At 57.9% G+C, this 25,273-nt stretch overlaps 1 protein-coding gene across 1 annotated transcript in view; it reads right to left on the reverse strand.

Moving 5' to 3' along the window:
* The window catches only part of MUC5B (mucin 5B, oligomeric mucus/gel-forming), a 49,718-nt gene that overhangs the window by 19,419 nt on the left and 5,026 nt on the right, over positions 1–25,273 (reverse strand). The window contains 25 exon segments of the mRNA XM_053658243.1: positions 212–391; positions 1,161–1,274; positions 1,366–1,504; positions 1,830–1,981; positions 2,089–2,189; positions 2,320–2,375; positions 2,824–3,079; positions 3,278–3,404; positions 4,262–4,356; positions 4,627–4,791; positions 5,106–5,243; positions 5,573–5,642; positions 5,768–5,878; positions 6,140–6,278; positions 6,380–6,497; positions 6,585–6,710; positions 7,100–7,301; positions 7,962–8,068; positions 8,172–8,262; positions 8,384–8,498; positions 8,598–8,859; positions 9,177–9,233; positions 9,711–9,764; positions 11,834–11,904; positions 12,182–12,368. Of these exon segments, the coding sequence (XP_053514218.1) occupies positions 212–391; positions 1,161–1,274; positions 1,366–1,504; positions 1,830–1,981; positions 2,089–2,189; positions 2,320–2,375; positions 2,824–3,079; positions 3,278–3,404; positions 4,262–4,356; positions 4,627–4,791; positions 5,106–5,243; positions 5,573–5,642; positions 5,768–5,878; positions 6,140–6,278; positions 6,380–6,497; positions 6,585–6,710; positions 7,100–7,301; positions 7,962–8,068; positions 8,172–8,262; positions 8,384–8,498; positions 8,598–8,859; positions 9,177–9,233; positions 9,711–9,764; positions 11,834–11,904; positions 12,182–12,368 (3,233 nt within the window).

A 25,273-nucleotide genomic window follows, 5' to 3' on the forward strand; every position in this document is an offset into this window, starting at 1 on the left:
TCCCCCGCACCTCAGCCTGGTGGGTGTGGGACCGCTGAGCGGGGAGTCCTGGGAGCGGAGCGGCCGTCCGACAGGACGGTGACTCCCATGCTGGTCCGTCTGGTCTCCACACCCATTTCCAGAGCCCTGGCCCTCAGCAGAGGGTCCTGGAGGCCAGGCCTGTGAGGGGCTCTGTCTCTGCCCGAGGGTCCCGCAGCCTGCCTGCCCTCACCTTGTAATCCTGGTGCAGCCGGATGAACACGCTGGTCTTCCGGTCCCAGGACACGACCAGGCCTCTGCGGGTCTCGATGGCCAGATGGGTGCCCATGTATCGGATCCTGTAGGGCAGGTCTCCGCCCAGCCCCCTCTGCACCACCTTGTAGGTGCCTTCATGGAGTATCACCTCATAGTTCTGTGGAGGGGCACAAGGGGGCTGAGGGGCCAGGGCCCACCCCATGGCCCAGGGCAGGGCCCACGGGTGGGCAGGGGCCCGAGGCACCAGGCTCTGACTCGCCAGTGACCTTCTGGCGAGAAGCTGGGCAGGGTGTGCGGGGCGGACGGTGGGAGGCCTTGGGCCCAGCCGAGGCCCTGCCCCTCTGACCAGCGCTCCGCCCCCCCCCACTCGCCTCATGCCCACTCGGGCTGCCTCCCTGCCCTTCTTCCCGCTGCCCCTTCAGGAAGCAGCCCCCAGTCCTCAGCTCTGCTCCCCGCCCTGTGAGTGCCGGCCTCCCTCCACGGGAAGGGGGTGGCCTGGCTGTGGTGGGCGGAATGGAGGCCCCCAGAACACAGTCCCTGTTCTAACCCTGGAAACGGCGCCAGGCCTGGTCTAGAGCACTTTGCAGACGTGACTGGGTCTGCAGATAACCTGGGTTTGGGGGCACCTGGGCCCAGTGGCGGGAGTCCCTGTCAGAGAGGAGTGGGACACGGCCCGAGGCCAGGAATGACGCCTGGAGCCCCAGGAGCCCGGAGCCAGCACAGCAGTGCCACACCTGGATGTCAGAGTCCTGGCCTCGGAACTATGAGGGAGTCAATCTCCCCGGTCTCAGTGGCTGTGGCCACTTGTTACAGCCACCCCAGGTCACAACGCAGCGGAAGGGCCAGGGGCCCCAGGGCTGGGGACCCCGACAGGGTGAGCCAGTCAGCTGCTGAGAGAAGGAGAAGGTTCGTCGTCACCCTCTCACCTCCAGGAAGAGCTTGATGGCCTTGGAGCAGGTGACACCCGTGCTCCCACAGGGAACGTTCTCGGTGACAATGCGGAAGGTGCCGTTGGTGCTGCCGTTGCCGCCGCAGTGGTCCTGGGACGGGGAGAGACGCCACCCTGGTCAGGCCCAGAGCCCGGTGGCCCTGCAGGGGGGAGCGAGGGGGGAGTGAGGGCGGACCGCGCACCTGGGCCAGCGTGTACTCGCAGCTGCCCTCGAAGCTGTACCGCTCGCCGTCGAAGGTGATGAAGTGGCTGTCCCCATAGGCCACACAGGTGCCCAGGCAGGGCCTGTGGCTGCAGTCCCATCGGCGGTTCCGGCAGGTGCTGCAAGGGGCAGAGAGGGAGGCCCTGCTCACTGGGCTGCAGCAGGAGCAGTGACGGGGACCCGGCTGCCGCGCATGGTGAGAAGTCAGAGGAAGCCTCTTCGGCAGCTCTCGGCACTGGCCGCCCTGCCACTCGCTGGGCCCCTGGGGCACCTTCCAGAGGACAAATCGGACCGAGCGGGGCTTTCCCAGTGTGGGGGCGGTGCCAGGCCTGAGCCTCTCTCTGCCCCCTGCTGAGGACCACCGGGCCACTGTCCCTGAGGCCTCTCCGCTGCCACTCTCTGCCCACCACCCGCAGCCCCCCCTCTGAGAGGCCCCGGACCCACCAGGTGTTACAGTCCACCCTGATGGTGTCCCCGGGCCGGTAGGAGGCCTCGTTGTGCAGACAGGGGCAGTCCTCCTTGGCCACGCAGCCCCCGGTGCCATCGGACAGCAGCCCCGGGGGGCAGACGCAGCCGGACACGCAGTGTGCACTGAACTGTGGGCAGAAGGGAAGGGAGCTGGTCGGCGATGCCCCACCCCCGCTGCAGCCCTGGGGTGCACAGCCTCAGGGCAGTGACGTGGCCGCCCCCCCAGCTGACTCACGCAGTCCACGTCCAGCATGTGGCAGCTCCGGAGGCACTCGGCCCCGAGTGCGCCAGCCGAGGCGTTGCTGCAGTTCAGGTACACCATGGGGGCCACGCAGCCTGTGCAGGGACAGCTCGCTGGGTTTCGTCTCGCAGCTGGGACCCCGCCCCAGACCGCCGGAGGCTCCTCCCGCTCCCCCTTGAGTAGGGCCCCTGGCTGGCAACTGGCACGGGGGGCAGGGGGCAGTACCCGTTCTGGTCTGCTCCGCGGTGCCCAGGCAGCTCAGCTTCCCCCGGGTGCACGAGCTGTGAGAGAGATGGTGACCAACCTGGGCTGCTGCCCACTGGCCAGCTGACCCCGGCCAGGAGGGTGCAGGGCGGGGGCCTGGTCCCCAGGAGAGGGTGTTGCCTACTGGTGGGGTTGTGGCAGAGGCCCCAAACTTCGCAAAGAGGCTCTCGAGGATGTGAGCAAAGAGGCAGGAGACAGCCCGCCTCGGGATGTGGAGGACCTGGCCCGGGCCGGTGAAGGTGCCCAGTTGGGGAGGGTGCTGCACCCATCCAGCCCCCTCCGTGGGCTCTGGGCCCGGGGAGGGGCCCTTCTTTACCGAAGGGCTGGGTGGTGGGCAGGAAGTTCCCTCCCCTGGGGGCTCTATCCCCTAAGTGTGGGGCAGGCAGGCGAGGACCCCCTGCCGTCCCGGTGGGGGCGGGACGCCGGGAGGGAGGGAGTGCTCAGGGAGCTGGGCCGCGCCCTTACCACACCACGCCGTGGTCGTGCACCACTTCCCCGGGGGCTACCATGGAGCCGTGGAAGTAGCAGGGACAGGCCTCGGCAGACACACAGCTGCCCGTGTCGTCCAGGAAGGTGCCTTGGGGGCAGGCGCAGCCGTCCATGGGCACAAAGGTGACACCACAGGTGACATCAGTCTCGCTCAGGGCCCGGCAGGTGGGCTGGCAGCTGCTCACCACGTAGGAGTAGTTCTGGGACTTGGGGCAGGAGCTCATGTACTTGGCTGGGGGCGGGGCAACACTCAGGTCAGTGGCTGGGCTGGGGTGTAAGTGGCCCGGGACTCAGTTTCCCCCCTGGAAGTGGGGTGCTACGGGCACCAAGGGAAAGGAAGTGCCAAGATCCTGCTGAGGACCCTGGGTGGGGGTGGCTGGGGTCCCCAGCACCCCACCCAGCCTGGGAAGCTGGTGCCCCGCACACTCACCGCAGACGCCGGCCCTCCAGCCGCGGAGCAGCACGCCACGGGCGGCGCAGGCGCGGACGTAGGAAGACAGGGCGGCGCACAGGCAGTCCTCGCTGTTCTCACAGTTGCAGGTGTCGAACAGGCAGTGCTGTGGGTGGGGGGAGGGAGGGGGGAACGGGGCGTCCGGAGTCAGGGCCCCGCCCACCGGCGCCCCGCCCGCCAGGGCCCCACCCCCACCCCATGGGGGAGGGACACCCTGCCAGCCCCAAGCTCCGCCCCCAAGAAGGACCCACGGCACAGACTAAAGAAGCTGGGGACCTCCTGCCAGTCAGGGACCCGACAGGCCATGGAGGGGGGATCAGGAAAAAGGCGTGCTGCTGGGCTGAGCGGGGGTCTGCAGGAGGGGTCTCTGCAGGACCGGGACAAGGTCCAGTGAGAACCCCTGGCGTGGCTCTGGCTGTTTCTCCTGGGGGTCCTGGATGGGGTGGGAGAGTGTGGCAGGGTGGGGCCCCCCCACTCCAGAGGCAGGCCCGTCCTCCTTGTGTGCATGCCCCCCGGGGGGCGGAGTCCTGTGGGTTTCAGAGCTTTGAGCTTCCTGAAAGCTGTTGGGGAGCCAGTGGTTGGGGGCTGGACTGTGTCCCCCTGAAAGGTAGCCCCTAGGGCCTGTAACGGTGGCCTGGCCTGGCAGTGGGACTAAGCAAAGAGGAGGTCTCTAGCGCGGGCCCTGGCCCGACACGACCGGCACCCCCGTGAGGAGACTTGCACACAGACCCAGGGGACAGAGGGTCCCCAGGCGACGCACAGATGCCAAGGCTGGGGTAAGGTGTCCACAAGCCCGGGAAGCCCAGGCCTGGGGCCCAAGAAGCTGGGAGGGGCAGGAAAGACCCCCCCGGACCCCTCCACAGGAGCTGGCCCTTGACAGAAGAACCCAGAAGGGAGGCTCAGGTGGGGGGGGGGGCAGCTGCAGGCCTGCTGGGCCCAGGCCCAGCGGGGTCGGGGTCTCACTGAGTGGAAAGGCCCGGGGCTGACGACGGAGTGGCAGGGCGAGAAGGGGCCGGCGGGGTCGGTCAGCAGGGAGCACCAGTGCTGGGCGTATTTCTCTGTGAGAAGGGACACAGGGGACTGTCACCGGGCACGGCTCGCTGCCGCGGCCCCAGCACCTGGGCCCCAGCTTCTGCCCCACCCCACGCAGGCCCTGCCTTGGCCGTGGGGCTCACCTACCACTGCATGGGCAGCCGGAGACTCTGTCCAGAGACACGTCCCAGCACCCCAGCCTGCTCACCCGAGTCCCCGCCGCCTGCAGGCAGATATCAGGGTTCCCCCACCCCGCCAGCAGTGCCCTGTGCAGACGGGCCCCAGGGGCAGGGTACCATTCTCCACGCTGAGGGCGCAGGGGTCCTCAAAGCTGTTCCTGACGTTGGGGCAGGCGGCCTGCGTCTTCCAGGTGTTGGCGAAGGCGGCGGCCGTGCCCTCCACCACGCCGCTGAGGGTCCGGAAGTCGTCCGCCTGGTTCTGGTTGAAGTTCCCGCAGAGACCTGGGGGTCGGAGGGCCACCAGTCGGCAGGCCTCCCAGCCCAGCCAGCCACCGCTCCCCTCCCAGTGGGCTCTCCCACCCGATGATTGCAGCTGCAGCTCCGGTGGGGGTCTGTGCCTGTGTGAAGCCCCCTGAGTGAAGGCGGCCTGGCTTGCTCTCTATCCCCCCGCCCCACGCCCCGCCACGGGTCAGACCGAGCGGTCATCCGGTGCCCATTCAGCCCCCGCCTCCCCAGTCCCCACCTCCTGCCACCCTCTGCCCTCCCTGCTTGCAGCCCCCACTGCCCCAGCCCCTCCGGGCCCCGCCCAGCCTCACCGCACATCTGGCCTTGGTGGGCAGGGTCCAGCCTGAGGAACACCTGCATAAGGGGCACCAGCTGCACCTCCAGCTGCAGCCCGAGGCCAGTGTGCACCAGGATGAAGAAGGTCGAGGGCTTGAAGACCACGATGTTTGCTGCAGGGAGAGGGGCACAGTCCGAGGCCAGGCCCAGCCAAACTGACCACCAGCACCTGAGGCTTCGCACTCCTGGGACAGCCCGGGAGGCTGGACAGGCTGGGACAGGCGTCCTGTCCTCCGGGAGCTGGGCAGGAGCTCCCATGCTGGCACGAGTCATGACCGAAGACCCCTGACACGCCGCCCCACCCCGGCAAACCAGCCCCGGGATGTTCCGGAACTGCCTCAGGCCACAGAGAGCCAGTAGGGGGCCCAGCGGGCCCCGTACAGGCTCCCCCTGGACATGGCCCCGCCGTCCCCAGGGCCCCGCTGTCCCCGGGGGCCCGCACCTGCTGACAGGGGCAGCTGGGTGTAGATGGAATTCATGAAGACCCCGCCGTTGGCCTGGATCCGGATGGTCTGGGAAGGGAGGTGGGGCCACGGTCAGCGTGGGCAGCGGCCTTGGGGTTTGGGGAGGGAGTTGGAGGCTGTTCCCCTCGCACCCGGCCCCACTGCTCTCGCAGGCGTGGGGGCGGGACCCTCACCGTGTTCCCGCCGTTCAGGCTCAGTGTCACAGTTTTGAGGCAGTTCTCGTTGTCCGTCAGGCCGCACTTCCGTAGCTCGGCCAGCACGGCGAAGTCGCTGTCCCCACATTTCTAGGGCCGACCGGGTCGGGGGGCTGAGTGTGCGCCTGTGGGTGGTGCCCCCCACAGGCCACGGGCTCTCGGGGTCTCTGCACCTGCTGTCGCCCCCAGGAGCTTATCTTGGGGTCTGGGAGCCCCTCAGTGCCCTGTGAGTATGAGCCTGGGGGCATCCCTTTTGGGATGAGACCCAGGAGGGGGCTGTGGGGGCTTCGCCCCCTCCCACGGCCACCAGGGACCCTTCCTGGGACGGGGGAGCTGAGGGTCTGGCCGCACCTTCGACAGGACGTAGCCGCAGTCCCCGTGCAGGTCGTAGAGCCTCTCGTCATAGGTGGAGATGTGGGAGCCGCCCTCGACAGAGCAGGTGCCGGGGCACGGGAGGTCCTGGCACCACCACAGCCCCCCGGAGCAGGTGCTGGGGGCCACAAGCAGAGAGCCAGTGAGGCGTGAGGGGCAGGCGGGCCCACCCCACGCACCACACCCCAGCTGGGACGGGGCGGGGACGGGGGTTCCTACCAGGAGCTGCAGCTGGTGGTGAAGGAGGCCCCCGGGGTGTAGGTACGGCCGCCGTGGCTGCAGGGGCACTGGTCCAGGGTCAGGCAGCCGGTGTTCGTGACGTCATCCAGCACCGTGCCTGGGGGTGGGTGAGCAGGTCAGGCTGGTGTGGGGGATGGGGGCCAAGTGTCCGGGCGGGGCTGCCCCTGAGGGCCGGGGCACCTGCCTGGGGGGCAGAAGCAGCCGTCTATGCAGTGGTCCTCACACAGCTGGGAGCGCTGGGGGTTGGAGCAGGTGTCCACACAGGGCGAGCCGCACTCCTGGTGCTGCATGTTGAGAGGGCATGTCCGGGCTGTGTGGGGGGGGGGGGGTCGGAGGGGGGCATGTCAGGTGGCCGGGTGCACAGAAGGGCCACCTGCACTCCCACCTTCCAGCGAGGGTGCCCTAGAGCCACTGCCGGGTCTCAGCAGCCACGGCTCTGCTTGTCTAGTCTCCTGGGTTCCCGTGAGCTTAGCTGGCCGTGCCCCAGTCAGGCCCTCCCTGGGGTGTCCCTGCCCCCTCCGCCTGGCGCACTCCCCTCAGCTCTCCGCCCGCCCTTGCTCTGTGGCCCCCAAGGGGCTTCGCCTGTCCTGTGTCCACAGATGCCAGGTGTGCCCCCTGCATCACCCCCTCCTCAGGGTGGGCGCAGGGCCCAGGCTGCCCAGAGGTGGCCCCTAGCCCAGGCCCCGTGCTGGCACTCACGGCAGAGGTCCGGGCCCCTCCAGCTCTGCGGCCGGCCCCCGGCGTGGGCGCACTGGCGGGAGTACTCGGCGAAGGTGGCGCACGGGCAGCTGGGGCAGCGGCACAGGTCCTGGGCGCAGGCCACCACATAGGCCTCGGCGTCCACCAGCTGGTTGCAGGATTCGAAGCCTGGGCCCCACAGGGTGCGGCGGCAGACGCCGTCCTGAGGAGCACAGGGGCTGCGTGGGGTCCCCGCCCTGCAGCCTTCATCCCTTCTTCCCTTGTGGCTCCTCCCACCTAGTCTGCCATCTGCCTGTCCCCCCCCCCCGTCCCCCCCCCCCCCCCGCCCTGCTCAGTCGCTGAATGTGTGGACCTTGGGGCAGAGCCCTACTGGGCTCTGGAGAGATTCCCGCTCGCTGTCCCATCTCCACCTGGTGCTGCAGGACACACGTGAGGCTCCCCAGAAAGGTGCAGTGCCTGGCCCCCCACGAGCAGAACACCCTCCTTCCCCAGCCACACCCCGACCGGCAATGTCCCGATTAAACGCTCAGAGTTTCAGCTGGTTCTGAGGGTGCCCGAGCTCCCACGCCTCTGCCGAAGCTGCAGCTCTCCCAGCTCAGCGGAAGGGCTCCCGGTGCGCCCTGCGCTCGGCAGCACGGTGGGGGCGTGTCTGCACACGCACATGCTCACGGAGATGGGGATGCTCACCCACTCAGATGTGCGCGGGCCTGGGTGGCACGGAGGGTGCCCCCAGTCCACGAGACCCTCCCCCACCTGCCCCCCCCCCCGTCCCTCCACCCCAGAAGCCTGAGACTGTCCCCTGGCCATCCCAGCGCCCCGGGAGGCAGGGGCTGCAGGGGGCCGGGCCCCGAGAGGCACCCACCTCCACAGTGCAGTTGTCGGCTGGGGAGGGTTGGGGGTCCTCACACTGCTCCGTGGGCCCATCCAGCTTCTGCAGGTTCCCGAACTGAAGCGGGGTCAGCCTGGCGTCTGCAGAGAGGGGGTGCTCCGTGGGTGGGGGCTCCCCTGGGGCGGCTGTTCGTGCCCAGGCCCCGCGGCGACCAGCCCCCAGCCCTGCCCCGGCGGTGCTCACTGTGGCTGTAGAACTCGCTGACGGCACGCAGCCCGTTGAAATCCCCACAGAGGCCGCAGGTCTGGTTGGCGTACTTTGGGTCCAGCTCCAGCTGCCGGGGAGGGAGGGGCAGCTCCAGCCTCTGCAGGCCTGCCAGGACCCCCGCCGATCCCCAGCCCACCTGCTGGGGCCCCTGCGGCCAGGGCGGGAGGGGCAGGGAGCCGGCCTCTCACCAGGGCACTGTCCTCTCCGTTCCACATGAAGGTCAGCACCAGCCTGACGGTGATCTTGATGTAGCTGCTGCTCTGCTCCACCAGGAGGCCAGCCCGGCTGTAGGGCAGCTCCTCCCTGCGGCGCAAAGATCCGGTCCCCGCTGGGCCCTGGCTCAGGGCCAGGTCCAGTGCCCCCTGTGGTTCTGACCCCTGCACCCACCCACGCCGGGCTCACCGCTGTCCGTCGATGAGGATGGAGCCGTTGGAGACCTCCAGCACCAGCCCCTGGGTCTTGAGGACGACACGGGTGATGACGGGCCTGGAGCCGGCCTGGCCGCGGCGGAGCTGCACGTTGAAGTCCTCGTAGGCGGCCCCGCAGTGCGCGGAGAAGACGTAGTTGCAGCGGCCGGGGAAGCGGAAGATGTCGCCGTCGAAGGTCTTGTAGTGGAAGTCGCCCCAGGTGCTGCAGACCCGCCCGTTGTGGGCCGGGTTCAGGGCTGCGGGGGGAGCGTGGTAGGGCCCCCGGGACACGGCTGCAGGCACCCAGCCCCCACAGGAGGGGCAATGCCACGGGGGAACGGGAAGCCCAGAGGGTGGCCACCCTGCAGCCGCGGCACCTGCCTCTGACCCTCCTGACCTGACACAGGGCCCAGCGCCCCAGCAGGCCCCGGGGAGCTGTCCCCAGGGGGTGCCCCCACCTGCACCTGAGGCCATCCAGCTGCCCAGCTGCCCCTCACTGTCCCAGTTTCACCCTAGATCGGCGACCCCCAGGGCTAGCAACCCCCCCACCCCATCGGCAGAGGTGTCCACTTACGGCTTATGGTGGGGAAGCCAGCGATGGTGACAGGTGGGAGGAAGACCATGGGCCGGGCTGCAGGGGGAGCGAGGGTCACAGCAGGAACTGTTGAGCTGTGTCGCCCTGCCTGGGGCCTCACCTCCTCACAGCCACCCGAGAGTGGTAGGAGCCTCTCGCCCACCCTGACCCAGCCCAGGGAGCCCAGGACTAATGGTGACCCCCCCTGGAGCCTCCTGTGCACCTGAGGCAGGCTCCCGCCCTGCACTTTTCTGTGTGTGCATGGCCCTGAGTGTGTACACACGTGTGTGCATGTGAGTGTGTGCATGCATGTGTGAGCATGTGGGTGGGTGTGAGTGTGTGTGAGCATTTGAGCATCTGCTTTGAATCTTCCATTTCCTTTTCTCGCTCAGCCCCCTCCACTGTCCCCTCCCCTGGGCAGATGGGGCCTGGGAAGCGTCGCCATGCGTCACGGAGCTGATGTGGGAAAGGGCCTGTCCCCGCCACCCCGGCCCTTCCACCGCTCAGGCCGAGTGCCAGTGTCCACCCTCTGACCGTTCTTGGTGGCCTCTGCGCTGGCCCAGCTCAGCTCCCCGCTGTCCTGCATCTCTGTGGGAAAAGGGGATGAGATCGGTGAGAAGTGGGCCTGTCCCCCCACCCCAGGCCTGCCTGGGGGCCCAGGGGCCGGTCTCCGAGGGCTGCAGGCTGGCAGCTGCGGGAGCGGGCTCTGGTCTCCAGGTCTCTCAGAGAGACAGACGCAAGGCCCCCCCAGGGTGGGAGTTTCTGGCAGGGACTGCACCTCTTCAGTGTCCTTGTGCTGACCCCCCCCCCCACTTGGCTGCGAATTCAGGTGGCGCCTCATCCCTCATCTCGCAGGTGACGGGGCAGGAGAGTGGAATCAGGAAGGGGCGTTGGCCCCGCTGACCCCAGCCCCCTCAGGGGGAGGGCGCAGCCCCATCCCACACCCCTGGGGAAGGACAAAGGCAGGCTTTGTTGGGGAGAAGGGCGCACGCAGCTGGGCAGGCTTCCAGGCGCGACTTAGCAAAACCCAAGACCGGGGCGAGGCCTGGAGCCCCAGAGCGGGGGTGGCTGGGATGGCCTGTGTCCACCACCTCCAGGCAGGGCCTCCCTGGCCAGCCTGACCTGGGCCGAGCCCCGGTGACCTCTTGCTGCCTCAGTGGACAGACCTGAGGCCCCAGATCCCTTGCTACCAGGCTGGGGGGGGAGCCTTTACATGGCCCAGGACCCTTTCCCCGAACCTGAGAGTAGTTTCTCACTCATCCCCAGCCTGTGCTTCGTGGGGGTGGGGACGGGACACGGTGGGGCCCCAGTGTCCCCGAGGCGGCCATCACAGCGCTGGCTGCTTCCTGCCCGGCTCTCCCGGCCAGACCTGGCACCCTCGGCACCGGCCCACGTCCCCCTGTCCTCACCTGGGAGTCCAGCTGCGCCCTCCACCCGTCAGTCCACCTGACCCCTGACCTGCCGCACCTCCTGCCTGTCCCTGGCCTCATCGAGAGAACCCGGTCACCTGGCACACCCTCCTCTGAGCTCCTTTCCAGGAGAATCAGCTCCACGCGGGGCCCTCCTGGGGCGGGCAGGCTGCCCAGGGAGCCTGGGGCTCCATCACTCACCAGAGAAACACCCTACCAACCCCCCGTCACTGCACATCCCCAGGCACGAAGGCCCTCCACTCAGGGCCCACCCGCACCCACCCCCTACGGAGGCTTCGGCCCACGGCGACCCCACCCACCACGGCGCCCTCTCCTTGCCTCAAGGGGTTTGCCCCAGAGAAAAAGGCAGTGAGTGGAGAGGAGGGTGGGGCTCGCTGCAGACCCCCCTCAGGTGCAGGGCCCAAGGTTGGCGGCCCCCAGGAGTCTGGAGGAGCCCTGCCGTGTGGGGCCACAGCTGTGCACACCGGCACCCCAGATGGAGCCACAGGCCAGACTTGCACTGCGGCCGGGAGGTGCTGTAGGAAAGGCCCCCTCGCCTCCAGCCTGGCTCACCCTGGGAAAGGGGGCCGAGAGCAGGGGTTCCGGGAGACGAGCGCTCCCCTTCACCACCCCCCTTTCACCCACCCAGACCCCCAGCTCAGGAGGAGGCACTGTGGGGACAGCCTGTGGGAGCTGGTGCAGCTGGGGACAGGTGGGGACAGGTGTCACCCAGACGGCCCCTGAGGCTGCATCTTTGTCGCTGACTGTAAATATTAGGGCTCCTGCCGCTCTGGAGAAGCTGGGGTCATGGGGCCTTGGGGTGGAGGGACGACAGACAGACAGACAGACAGAGGCAGCTGAGGAAGGCTGAGCAGCAGGTGTGGTGTGGGGGCGCTGCTGGGCCTCCTGCCCACCCGGTGGCAGCCCTGGGTCCAGGAGGGACCTCCGTTCCCTGGGGGCAGAATGCAGGTGCGACACCAGGCAGGGGCCGGTGCTGTGGCTGCCCCTGCCCACCCTGATGGGGGCCTCAGGGGCAGCAGGGAGACCCCCAGCCTCAGCCCGCTCACCAGCACTCACCCCGCCCGGTCCTGGAGGCCCAGACCCTCTTGGCACTTTCCCCGGGGTCCCCGGCATCTCCTGGACACTTGGGGTGCAGTCCTGCCCCTCCATTCTCAGCAGGAGAAGCCCCAGGTGAGCGACCCGCGGAGGCTGCCCAGGCTGTGACCACGGGTGAGGGTTACACCTTACCTGCCTTCTGCACCAGGAGCAGGGCCAGGAGGGCCCATGCCAGTGCCTGGCACCCGCCTGGGGGGCCCATCCTGGGGACCAGTGGGCAGGCGGTAAAGAGGGAGCAGGTCAAGGTGCTCGCTCCCTTGGGGGCCCCAGGGCTTATGTAGCGTCCGGGCTTGGCCCTGAGCCTGGCTCCTGGCCACGGGGGCACTGTCCTGTCCGCCTCGGCAGCCACGTGTGTTTGCTCTTGGGGAGGGGCCAAAGCAGGAAGGTGGTGTGGAGGAGAAAGGGTTTCGGCTCGGGCCCCGGAGCACAGGACCCCTGCCCCCCGCAGCTTCCGAGAATCGGAAGCAGGGAAAGGGGTGCCTGTCCACCCGAAGCCACACCAGGGCAGTGGTGCTGGCAGCCCCCGTGGCCGGCAGAGCTCCTGCAAAGCTACCCAGGCGGGTCCTGCCTGCCGCAGCCGGCCCCTCACTCAGTGGGGGAGGGTGGTCAGCACGCAGCTTCGCACGCAGCCTCACACTCAGCCCCATGTCCAGCCCCTCCTGTGAGCCTGGTGGAGGCCGAGGGGGTCTGAGGGGGTCTGAGGGAAGCAGGCCTCGGCCCACCACCTGTCCCAGGATGGGGAGGGGGCTTCGAGGCCGAGAGCTCACTGCTCGCTTGGCCAGGTGAGGGCCCTGGGCTCTGCGGCCCAGCTGGGGGTCTGGTCGGTCAGATGTGGAGGGCGGGGTTCCTGGTCAATGCCACTTCTGGGGGTCCTAGGAGGGAGCTCATGCCTAGGAACCCACATGCTGACCAGTGCCCTTTGTAGGTCTCTGGGCTCCTGTTTGTTCCCAAGCTCAAGTTCAAGGGGAAACAGGGCTTGGAGAGTAGACACGCTGGCCCTGCTGCTCGGAACTGGCAGGTAGGTACCGGTCCGGCGCCGGCCTGGTCAGGCAGCGCGGGGGCTCCAAGCCAGGGTCCCAGGTGACCCCACCACACTCTCAAGGTCGAGGTTCCTGGACCCGCCTGGGGTTCTGGGCCCACAGCAGGCCACGCATGGATCCGTGGGTGATGCCGATGCGCCCCTCGAGTCCCCAGCAGGTCTGATGGGGTCCCCTTGGAGGGCCAGGGGCATCTCTCCACCAGGACCTGCCCCAAGTCCGAGCTACAACAGCCGGGCTTCCCAGCTGGCCGGTCGGGTTTCGGGGTCATATGGTAACGAACACCCCAGCCTTCTCACTCTGGCAGTTATGACAGGGTTATCGCCCCACAGCCCGCAACACGCCTTGTCCCTCGGAAGGGACCAGGCGGGAAGCACAGGGTCCCTCCCTGGGCAGCCGGTGGGTGGTTTCTGGGCGGGTTTGTGTGATGGGCAGAAGGGGGCACCTGGTACCCCCAAGGCCAGAGTTGTTGCCGTGTAGTTGCTGGGCCTGCCCAGCTGGGCCCTCGGCTGGGGTGGGAGGCACTGGCATCCCCGTGAGACCTGGCGCCCACTCCCTGCAGCCCAGGGCCGGGGGGCGTGCTCTGGCCACAGCTGCCCCATCACTGCTGTCCTTCCCCAGGTGGAGGGTTCAGGGCTGGGGCCTGGGGTCTCCAAAGCTCTGTCACATCCAGCCCTGCTGTCCCCCCACAGGCAGAAGGGCACAAGAGGGGGGCCCTCTGGGGGAGGGCGGGGCAGTCCTCCAGGGACAGGCCTGGGGGCTGTGCCCAGGCCCCGGTAGACCCTGTCCTTCCCCTGCTGAATAGCCATCGCTCAGTGACGCCCAGTCCCTGGGGGTCAGCGTGGTGCACGCCGCCTGGACTGCTGGTGGCAAAGCCACTAGGCCCCCACGGGAGCTGTGGTCTATGAACCTGCGGAGGCCTGGGGAGGGGCTCGGTCAGCCTGCAGCCGGGCCCCCCACCTCCTTCCCTGTCTGGTCAGCTCCCACTCCCGGTCGTACCCCTGGGGACTGGCACACGCCTCTGCCTCTGCCTCCGCCAACGGCCAGCACCGGGGGACCCGCTGGCCCGATTCGGGCAGCCCCGTCTGGGTCCACGGGGGCACAGCACCTCTCTGCCTCCCCCACCGCAGCGGGCAGGTGGGCTCCATGCGGGTGGGGGCCCTCGGCTCACACCTCCACGAGCGCCTCATGGCGCAGATGGCAGAGACGTGCCGGCCTCAGAGTCCCGGCTATTGAGACATCCCGGATGCGCCCCGGCCCAGCCTGTTTGCTCAGCGAGTTTACCCCTTCACAGTTGAGGGAGCCCAGAACAGAGGCAGCAGGGCTGGCTGCAGGGGCAGATCTGCAGTTCCGCCAAGTGCCAGGAAGCGCCTGCCGCGGGCACGCCCTGCCCCTCCTTCAGTCCAGGCGCGGTCGGCACGGGGGGCCTCACTGGACCCCCGCAGAGCCCAGGGGTGACTGGACTGAAGACCCCCCACTGGCTCAGAGGCAGGCTTCCCAGCCCACCCTCAGCCCCGGTGGAAAAGGGCCTCTCCCGGGCCTCTCAGCCGCGCCCCCCCCACTCCCCCGTGCAGCGCGAACTCCAGGACAAGGGTCCCTGGGTGCCTCGAGCCTCCGGCATTTAACAAGTGCGGGCTGTGTGCCCAGCTGTCACTCGGGCACCATAGAGGGTCTGGAGGACCGGGCACAGCCCTGGGAGTCACAGGTGTGGCTGGCTGCTGGGCTGCTCGGAGCTGTGCTAGGGTGGGGCTTCCCACACCTGCTGCCCCCGTGGACGGGGGTGGCCCTGGGGGCCCGGCAGCCCTGGGCTCTGTGCCAAGGGCCACAGTCCCAGTGAGCTGAAGGGCCCAGTGGCGTGACCAGTGGGCTATGAGACAAACAAGCTCAGGGCTGGGTGGTCCCGGCAGGGAAATGCCCCAGCCCTGGGCCTTGGGGTGGCCCAGCCCAGCCCCTGCCCTGAACACACTCGGGGTGTTCCCAGCGAGAATCAGCACCAGCCTGGTCCAGAAGAGATGGATGGAGGACATGTGGGGCCGTCGTGGCCCCCCACAGCCTCCAACATTACCGAGCATCTCCCCCCTGTGCTGGGATGTGGGGTGCAGTGAGGGGGCTGTGGCAGCCCTGCTGGGCAGTGAGGCTGTGGGGGATGGGCAGGTCATGTTCCATCCTGGGGCTGCTCTGCTGTGAGATGGGTCCTGCCCAGGGCAGCAGACTTTCTCCCAAGAGGCCCTCCACCCCACGAGTGGACTGTGACCCCACCCCTAACATCTCTGATTGGCTGGTCTTCGCATAGATCCCTTCCCTGGCCCCTTTCCCCTCTGAGGGGAGTCGGGGACAAGAATTTGCCAAGAGGAGAAAGTGCAGAGAGCAGTTTTTATGGACTTTCCCAAAGGCGGAAAGGGTCGGGTGTGGAGGAATGCACCAGCCCTGGGGGTGGAGACTCGGAGCTCAGACTAGGCGGCAAGGTGTTCCCCTTGGCCTTGAGCGGGCTGCGGCTCAGCTGATGCTGCCTTGCGTGTAGGGTCCCTCTGGTGGCTTACTCCAAGGTCTTGCCTGCCCTGCTCCCTCCGGAGCCTGTGCACCCTCCAAGGGCTTCGTACTAGCTTTGTACTAGGTTTTGAAGTCAGCTACCTTGAGTCTTCCAACTTTACTCCTTTCTTTAAAATATATTTTATTGATTATGCTATTAGAGTTGTCCCATCCCCACCCCCGTTTATGCACCTCAGCCCTGCACCTTCCATCCCACCCACATCTCCCCCTTAGTTCGTGCCCCTGGGGCGTACATAGAAGTTCTTTGGCTTCTCCATTTCCCACACTATTCTTAACCTCCCCCTCTCTCCTCCCTCCCCTCCCCACTGGTAACCCTCCATGTGATCTCCATTTCTGTGCTTCTGTTCCTGTTCTAGTTGTTTGCTTAGTTTGTTTTTGTTATTTTAAGTTTGGTTATTGATAATTGTGAGTTTGTTGTCATTTTACGGTTCATAGTTTTCTTCTTCTTCTTTTCCTTAGATAAATCCCTCTAACATTTCATATAACAAGGGCTTGGTGATGATGAACTCCTTAAACTTGACCTCATCTGAGAAGCACTTTATCTGCCCTTCCATTCTAAATGAAAGCTTTGCTGAACAGAGCAATCTTGAATGTAGGTCCTTGCCTTTCATGACTTGGAATACTTCTTTCCATCCCCTTCTTGCCTTCAAGGTTGATTTTGAGAAATCAGCTGATAGTCTTATGGGAACTCCTCTGTAGGTAACTGCCTCCTTTTCTCTTGCTGATTTTAAGATTCTCTCCTTATCTTTAATCTTGGGTAATGTAATGATGATGGGCCTTGGTGTGTGCTTCCTTGGGTCCAAATTCTTAGGGACTGTCCGAGCTTTCTGGACTTCCTGGGAGTCTATTGCCTTTGCCAGATTGGGGAAGTTCTTCATTATTTTTTTCAAATAAGTTTTCAATTTGTTGCTCTTCCTCTTCTCCTTCTGGTACTCCTGTAATTCGGATGTTGGAACATTTAAAGTTGTCTATTGCTCTCCTCTTATTTTTTTTATTTTTTTATTGATTATGCTGTTACAGTTGTTCTCTTCCCCCCCTCACTCCCCTCCACCCTACCCCCCATCCCCACCATTACCTCCCCTTTAGTTTATGACCATGTGTCTCAAGTTCTTTAGATTCTATATTTCCCATGCTATTCTTGCCCCCACATCTATTTCCTATCTACTGTCCATGCTATTTATTTTTTGTACCTTCTCCCCCTTCTCCTCCCACTCCCCTGTTGCTAACCCTCCTTGAGATCTTCATTTCTATGTTTCCACTCCTGATCTGGCTGTCCTTTTAGTTTGCTTTTGTTTTAGGTGTGGTTGTTAATAACTGTGAGTTTGTTGTCCTTTCACTGTTCATGTTTCTTTAACTTCTTTTTCTTAGATAAGTCCCTTTAACATTTCATAGAATAAGGGCTTGGTGATGATGAACTTCTTGAATTTGATCATATCTGAGAAGCACTTTATCTGTCCTTCCATTCTAAATGAAGGTTTTGCTGGATAGAGCAATCTTGGTTGTAGGTCTTTGGATTTCATGACTTGGAATACCTCTTTCCAGCCCCTTCTTGCCTATAAGGTCTCTTTTGAGAAATCAGCTGACAGTCTGATGGGGCACTCCTTTGTAGGTGACTGTCCCCTTAGCTCTTGCTGCTTCTAGGATTCTCTCCTTCATTTTAATTTTGGCTAATGTAATGATGATGTGCCTTGGTGTGTTTCTTCTTGGGTCCAACTTCTTTGGGACTCTCTGAGCTTCCTGGATTTCCTGGAAGTCTATTTCCTTTGCCAGATTGGGGAAATTCTCCTTTATTATTTGTTCAAATAAGTTTTCCACTGGTGGCTGTGCCTTTCCCCCTTCTGGTACCCCTATCATTCGGATGTTGGAGCGTTTAAAGATGTCCTGGAGGTTCCTAAGACTCTCCTCATTTCTTTGAATTCTTGCTTCTTGACTCTTTTCTGTTTGGCCATTATTTGCTTTCTTCTGGTCCACTCCATTGATTTGAGTCCCAAATTTCCTTTTCATCGCTATTGGTTTCCTGTGCAATTCCATTCATTTCAATTAGTTTCGGCTTCATGTATTTGTCTAATTTGTGGCTATAATCAACCAGTTCTGTGAGGATCCTGATGACCAGTGTTTTAAACTGTGGGTCTGAGAGTTTTGCTATTTCTTCATCACTTAGATTTATAGGCTCTGGGGCTTTGAGATCTTCTTGAGCCATTTTTGGTCTGTTCACACACTTTAAGTGTGAGGAGTGGAGCCTTGGACTCCCAGGTGGCTGGGTTGTGAGGCTGTATGTGGGGGCGTGGTCAGAGCGGGGAAATGGGGACCCCCTCTGCTGTTTCCTGGCACTGGGTGAGGAGCAGCACCTTAGGTGGTTCACCTGGGCTGGGCCACTCAGAGTCGCTGGGTTATGACGCTGTAGGTGGAGGTGGGGTCAGAGCAGGGAAATGGTGGTGCCCTCCGCTGCCGCTAGCCGCGGGGCCCGGCTGGGTCCGGGTCCAATCACCCACTCCCTCGCTTGTCTATCCGCACACAAATGCGCGACCACAGTCAACCCGCAGCCCTGCTCTCTCGCTGTTTCCCCTTGGTCACTCACTCGGTCGCTCACTACGTCCAACCCTGCGCCTGGATTCCGCGCGCCTGAGTCTGTCTGACCGAGACCTCCTGTGCAACCCCGCTCCACCAGCTGCTGGTTTTGCCCCTTACCGGTCAGGCTCAAGAATTTGTTGTTAACAGACTTCCGAAAAGTTCAATTTTCTGTGTTCTGGCTGTGTTTTCTGTTGCTAATATTAAGTTGTCTCTAAACTTGGTTGTGTGAGAAGGCACAGCTTATCCACCTATGCCTCCATCTTGACAGAAGTCCATAATTGGTCCCCTCTTATTTTTGAATTGTTTTTTCATTCTGTTCTGGCTGAATGTTTATTTCTTCCTTCTGCTCCAAATCGTTGATGTGAGTCCTGGTTTCCTTCCCTTCACAGTTGGTTTCCTGTTCATTTTCCTTTATTTCACTTTTCATAGCCTTCACTGTTTCCTCTATGTTGGGACCCCGCTCAACCAGTTCTGTGAGCATCCTGATTACCAGTGTTTTGAACTGTGTATCTGATAGGTTGGCTATCACTTCATCACTTAGTTGTATTTTTTTCTGGAGCTTTGACCTGTTCTTTCATTTGGGTCATTTTTTCTTTTTGTCTCAGCGCACCTGTTACATAGTAAAGGGCAGAGTCTCAGGTGTTCACCAGGGTGGGGCAGCCCATGTGGCTGCATTGTGAGGCTGTGTGTGGGGGAGGGTCCGAGAGGGAACAAGGACACTTGCTCCACTCTCAGCCGGCTTTCAGTCACTCCCCCTGCTGCCCACAAGCAAAGTGGGCCCTTCTGGTGCTGATTCCCAGGTGGGTGGGTTTGCGTAAGTTCTAGGACCCTGTGGGTCTCTCCAACAAACTCTCCTGCGAGGCTGGGAGTTCCTCCCACTGCTGCAACCCCCACAGGTTTTTACAGTCAGAGGTTTTGAGGCTCCATTTCCCTGCACTGGAGCCCTGGGTTGTGTGGTCTGTCTCTCTCTCCAGTTGCACCTCCCGGTTTAGCCACACTGGAATGTGGAACCTCCCAGTCTGCCACATGCCACCTCACCCACCCCTGTCCTCCAGCCGCCACCTTGCCGTGAGTCCTCTGTGCCCTGGCTTCCCATCTTCACCCCTCCTACCATCTGGATGAATGTTTGCTCTTTAACTCCTTGGTGGTTGGACTTCCATACAGTTTGATTTTCTGTCAGTTCTAGTTGTTTTTTGTTTTTAATTTTGTTGTTGTCCTTCATTTGGTTGTGCAAGGAGGCAAAGAGTATCTACGTACACCTCCATCTTGGCCAGAAGTCTCCAACTTTACTCATTTTCTCAAGAATAGTTTGTATGAATTTAAGGATGGATTTTTTTATTCCTACAAAAAAACACCATTGGAATTTTGATAGGAATGATATTAACTCTGTAGATACCTTTGGATATTATTCTCTTATCAGTATTACCATAGTTTGCTGTGTATAATGTACTTTTTTGACCTGACATTTTTCAGGGATAGGGATGCGCTTTATTCATGTCATGAATGGTTAATTCTGTATCTATATATGTTTTTAATTTTTTTAAAATTTCTTGTAACTTGTGTCTGGTCTTGTGTTTTGTAACTATTTGTTACATAACATTTCTTGTACTATAATATGTTCAAAAATAAATGCTAAAATTCCTTCATAATACAAACAACAAGTATCAAAAGATAAATAAATAAATAATTGAATTTAAGAATTAAGACGACTCTTCACCCTAAACTTTTGGGCCAAAAACGTGGGGGTGCACTAGACACAGCGAAATACAGTGAGTCTTCAAATCTATGAACGTGGGATATGTTTCTACTTATGTATGTCTTCTGTGATTTAGCAATGTTTTGTTTTTCTCAATGTACGAGGTTTTTTTTGCCTCTTTGGTTAAATCTATTCCTAATATTTTGTAACTTTTTTGCTACTGTAAATGCAATTATTTTCCTATGTTCCTTTTCACACTGCTAGTATATAGCGACTTGATGAATTCACTTATTAGCTCAGCCTTACTGTGTCCAGGCTGCTGTGTCAAAATACCACAGCCCCGGCAGCTTATAAAGAACAGAAATTTATCTCTCACAGTTCTGGGGGGGTGCAAATCCAGGGTCGGGGGCCGGCGTGGTCAGGGTCTGGGGAAGGCCCTCTCCTGGGCCGCAGGGTGGGGGCTCACTCTGCAGCCCCTCCCAAAGACCCCCCCTTATACCATTGCCTTTGGAGCTAGGACTTTAACACGTGGATTTAGGGGAAACACATTCAGACTGTAGCAGGCCTGAGTAGGTGGGGTTTTGGGGTGGAACTTTTAAAGGTTTCTACGTATACGACCGTGTTGTCTGTGATGAGGTTTACTTTTTCACTTCCAGCCGGGTGCCTTTCCTCTCTGTCCTGCCCCGCGGCTCTGGCCAGACTGTCCAGGGCTGTGCGGAGCAGCCGTGGTGAGAGCAGCATCATTGGCTCGTTCCTCCTCTCGGAGGGAAAACATTTGTGGTTCGCCACTGACCTCGTGTTTGATGGGGGTTTTTCTTATAAGGCTTTATTGTATTGAGATAGTCTAGTTCTGTTCCTAGTTTGCCGCGGTCCAGCCGCAGCGGGTCAAGGGGTCCCACAGGTGAGGGTAGGCGTCGGCGCTGGGTAACAGACGACAACACGCCTCAAAGGACAGTGAAGCTCTGTTCCGTTTATTGCAAGTACAAGCAGGTTTTTATATTTTCATTTCAGGTAGTGATTAATATTTGCACTATAACATGATCATTTAAGCAGAAAAAAATCAATACAAAGGTAATCAGTAAAAGTACAAAAGTTCCCATAGATTTAGTTAAAGATTATTTTAACTAGAAGAGCCATTAATCAGACAATTAGAAATATCTTATTGTATATTAAAGTTTCTCAGAATTTGGTATAGGGCATAAGGATACGCTAAATTGAGTAGAGAAAATAGGAGATTTATTATAAGGCCCTTGTGATGTCTAACTTAGCTATCTACCTTTTTTTTTTTTGCTTAAAATGTTTTTCTGTGTACTATAAATTCTGACTCCCTAGTGACTGTTTAGTTTGTAATAACTAACTAGCTTTTGTTATTTCTTTGCCTGTCTAGTTGATATATATTCTTATTCAAGGTAAAGGAGGGGCTATTCCTATGTTGCAGGGGGCTTTTAAGAGTACTTCTTTTAAGTTTCTCTAGGAGTTCTTTTATAGACATGTTTTGTACTTTGATACCTTCTAAGAAAGCAGTGAGATTATCTCTTGATTTCCTAGAGTATTCTATCTTATCTTGGGTGTTTTTCCAATGATCTGTTATTGATTAAGCTTGAATTCTCAGATTGTTCTGGTTGTTTCTTTGTACCTATATTCCCTGACGTTCTAGTATGATATTATTATTCTGTTCATTGAGCCGGGAAAGGTCCAGGCACACTATCTGAATCACTGCCAGGGTATTCATAATGATTAAAGCAAAAAGGGTCATGATCCCCAAAGCAAGCACAATCACAATAGGTATTGCAGGGCCTTCCATGCCACATCCACCAGGTTGGAAACTGCTTCCTTGAAGTCTTACACCCCCTCTCAGGACCTTGTCACGGAGAGAGGGATCCAACAGTGGACGCGGCAGTGGACGTGGCACTAGTTGGTTGCTGAGTGTCTTTTGTTAAATCATGAAAGGGTGTTGGATTTTGGCATGTTCTTCTTCTGCATGAGTTCGGATAATTATGTGAGGTTCCTCCCCTTCACTCCATTAACGTGGCAATTGGCTGATTTTGTCCATTGAACCATCCTTGCATTGCAGGAGTAAAACCCACTTGGCCATGGTGCACAATCCCTTTACTAAGCCCCCAAATTTGTTTGCTGGCCTTCTGCTGAGGATTCCTGCATCGGTCTTCACAAGGGGTGCGAGTCCACCGCGCCCTTGAGTGTCTTTCCCTCAGTTTGGTTCCAGGGCGAGAGGGCCACAGAGGGGACTTAGGTGTACCTTCCTTTACAGTTCTGTGGAAGAGTTTGAGAGTACTTGTATTAGCTCTTCTGTAAATGTGTGATAGATTTCACCCCTGACGCCCTCTTCCTGGGCTTTTATTTGTTGGGAGGATTTTGGATCCTGATTCAATCTCATCACTAGTTACAGGTCTATTCCTTTGGTCTATTTCTTCACGAGTCAGTTTTGTTAGATTGTGTGTGTTTTATGAATGGGTCCATTTCTCCTAGGTTATCAAAACTGTTTAAAATACTCTTTTATAATAATAGTTTTCTGTAATCAACAGTAATGTCCCTTTCATTTCTGACTTTAGAAACCTGAGTCTTCTTTTTTTTTTTTTTTTTGAGTCAGTCTAGTTAAAGTTTTATCAATTTTGTTGATCGTTCAAACAACCAACTTTTGGTTTCTTTGCCCTTCTCCACTGCTTCCTATTCTCTATTTTATTTATCTCTGCTCTAACCTAAGTATTTCCTTCCTTTTAGCTGTAGGTTTAGTTATCTCTTCTTTTCTAGTTTTGTAAGGTGTACAGTTAGGCTAGTAATTTAACAGCTTTCTTCTTTCTTAACGTAGGTATTGACATTCATAAATTTTCCTCTTAGCACTTCCTTTAGTGAATTTCACAAGTTTTGGTATGTCGTTTTTTTAATTTATCTCTAAGTGTTTCCTAATTTCTTCTTTGAATTATTGCCTTCTTAAAAGTGTGCTGTTTAATTTCTACATATCTGTGCATTTTACAATTTTACTTCTATTATTGATTTGTAGCTTCATTCCTTTGCAGTTGGAAAATAATACTTTGCATGATTTTAATCTTTTAAAATTTATTAAAACTTATTTTGAAGTATAACATACAGTTCATCATGAAGAACGGTTCATGTGTCCTTGAGAAAAATGTGCATTCCTCTGTAATTAGGTGGAGTATTCTGTATATAGATGTTAGGTATAGTTGGTTTCCAATATTCTTCATGTCTTCTATTTCCTTATTGATCTTCTGTCTGGTCGTTCCATTCATTGTTGAAAGTTTGGTATTGAAATCCCCAATTTTTACTTTAGAAATATTTGTCTCCCACTTTAATTCTGTCCGGGTTTTCTTCAAATATTTTGGGGCTATGCTGTTTGATGCATTTGTTTAAAATTATTATATTTTCCTGTTCAATTGACTCTCTATCAATAAATCATATCCTTCTTTGTTTCTTGTAAACTTTTTAAACTTAAAGTTTATTTTGTCTGGTATTAATGTAGCCACCCCCACTCTCTTTTGGTTACATTTTTTTGTAGAAATGTCTTTCTCTATCATTTTACTCTCAACCTGTGTGTCTTTAGTTCTAAAGTGAGTCTCTTGTAGACAGCATACAGTTGGATTACGGTGTTTTTTAAATCAACTCTGCCAATCTCTGCCTTTTCCCTGGAGAGTTTAAATCCATTTACGTTTAAAGGTATTGATAAGGATGGACTTACTTTTGCCATTTTTCTGTGTGGTTCTATATATTACCTGACGTTTTTGTTCATTTATTTCAGAACTGCTGTCTTTTATATTTAATTGATTCCTTGTGGTAACCAACTTTTCTTTTCTTTTCACTTCTTTATGTGTTTATGTTATAGATATTTTCTTTGTGGTTCTCATGCAATTACTCATAATGCCCTAAGTCAGAATGGTCTCGTGTGAATTCACACCAACCTAAGTTCAGTGGCACAAAAACTCTAATCTTATACAGCTTTGCTTCTTCCTTATATCACTGTAACAAATTACATAATTATACCTAGGTTCCCAATAACAGATTTATAATTATTTTTATGCATTTTTAAATCATGTAGAACACAAAAAGTAGAGTTACAACTGAAAATTACAAGGATAGTGGCTTTTATATTTACTCACATCTTCAGCTTTACTGGGACTTGACTTCTTCACACAACTTTAATTTACTGCCTAATGTTGTTTAATTTCAACCTGAAGGACCTTTTTTCCTTTAGCGTTGCCTGTAGAGTAAGTAGAGCTGGTCGTCATGAACTCCCTCAGCTTTTGTGTATGTGGAAGTGTCTTAATTTCTCTCTCATTTTTGAAGGAAAGTTTTGCCAGGAATAGACTTCTTTGTTCATGGTATTTTCTTTCCATGCTTCAAATACGGCACTCACCGCCTCTCTGATTCTGAGAATTCTCATGATGGATGGGTGCATAGTCTTCTTGAGAACGTCTTGTAAGTGACAACTGGCTTCCTTCTTGGTGCCTTTACAATTTTTGCTTTTTCTTTCAACAGTGTGGTTACAATGTACATCAGAAGGGGTCTCTTGGAGTTTATCCTACTTGGAGTTTGTTGAGCTTCTTGGAAATTTTTGGCATTATTTCCTCAGTAATATTTCTGTCCCTCTCTCTTTTCTGCTGGGACTTTGCCTGCTGGTGGTGCCCCACACATCTCTTCAGCTCTATTCACTTTTCTTTATACTTTTTTCTTCCCCTGAAACATAATAGTTTTAATTGTCCTGTCTTCAGCTTGGCTAAATCTTTCTTCTGCTTGCTCACATCTGTGGTCGAAGCCCTCTAGCAAACTTTTCATTTCAGCTGTGTATACTTTCCAGCTCTGAAGTTTCTGTTTGTCTTTTAGTAACATCTTCTCGTCAGTGTCTTGTTTTGCACATGCTCCTCCTGACTCCCTCTGGTTCTCTGCCCACCTTCTTCCTGCTGCTTCGAGCTCTGTTAAGCCAGTTGTTTTGAAGTCTTTGTCTAGTCAGACTGATGCCTGCACTTCCTCAGGGAAGACTTGTACATTTGTTTTACTCCTTTGAATGGGCCATACTTTTTTGTTTCTTTGTGAGTCATGATTTTTTTTTTTTGGTTGAAAAATGGAGAGTTCACTATTATAATGCAGTAACTCTGGAAATCAGATTATTTTCCTCTTCCAATGTTCTCCTTCCTTCCTTCCTTCCTTCCTTCCTTCCTTCCTTCCTTCCTTCCTTCCTTGTTGTTGCTGTTATTGTCAAAGGCTGTGTTGGTCCATGTGTTTTAAGACTTTTCCAGACAATTTTTACAAAGACTGTTCCCTGTTGTATGTGATCACTGAAGTCTCTCTTCCCTTAGGTCACTTAGCCAAACATTTAGCTAATGTTTGGGCAGTTTATGTAAATCCCGGGGGCTTCCCCTACAGCCTGGCTCTGCAGAGGCAGCCCCACAGCACGTAGGTGGTGGACCTGCTCTGAGCCTGGAGGTCAGCCCAAGGTGGTTGGGCATGAGCATGGCCTCCTAAACTCCTGTGTACACATGGCTGCTTCAGAGTGTTCTAACCGCCCACAGGCCTGACAGCTTCAGGCATTAGATGGTTCATGGTGTGCCCCCCCCCTCTTGCCCCAGGAGTCTGAGGGTCTGTAGTCACTTAGTAGCTTTTATGGGAAGTGCCTGCTGCCTTTGCCACCCGAATTTCAAGTAAAGCAAAGGAGAGGCGAGTGCCTCGCGTTAGTCCTTCAGAGGTCTG

This window comes from Artibeus jamaicensis, unplaced genomic scaffold, assembly GCF_021234435.1.
Source record: "Artibeus jamaicensis isolate MK-2021 breed Jamaican fruit bat unplaced genomic scaffold, CSHL_Jam_final scaffold_537, whole genome shotgun sequence".
In the NCBI taxonomy this organism is placed as follows: domain Eukaryota; kingdom Metazoa; phylum Chordata; class Mammalia; order Chiroptera; family Phyllostomidae; genus Artibeus; species Artibeus jamaicensis.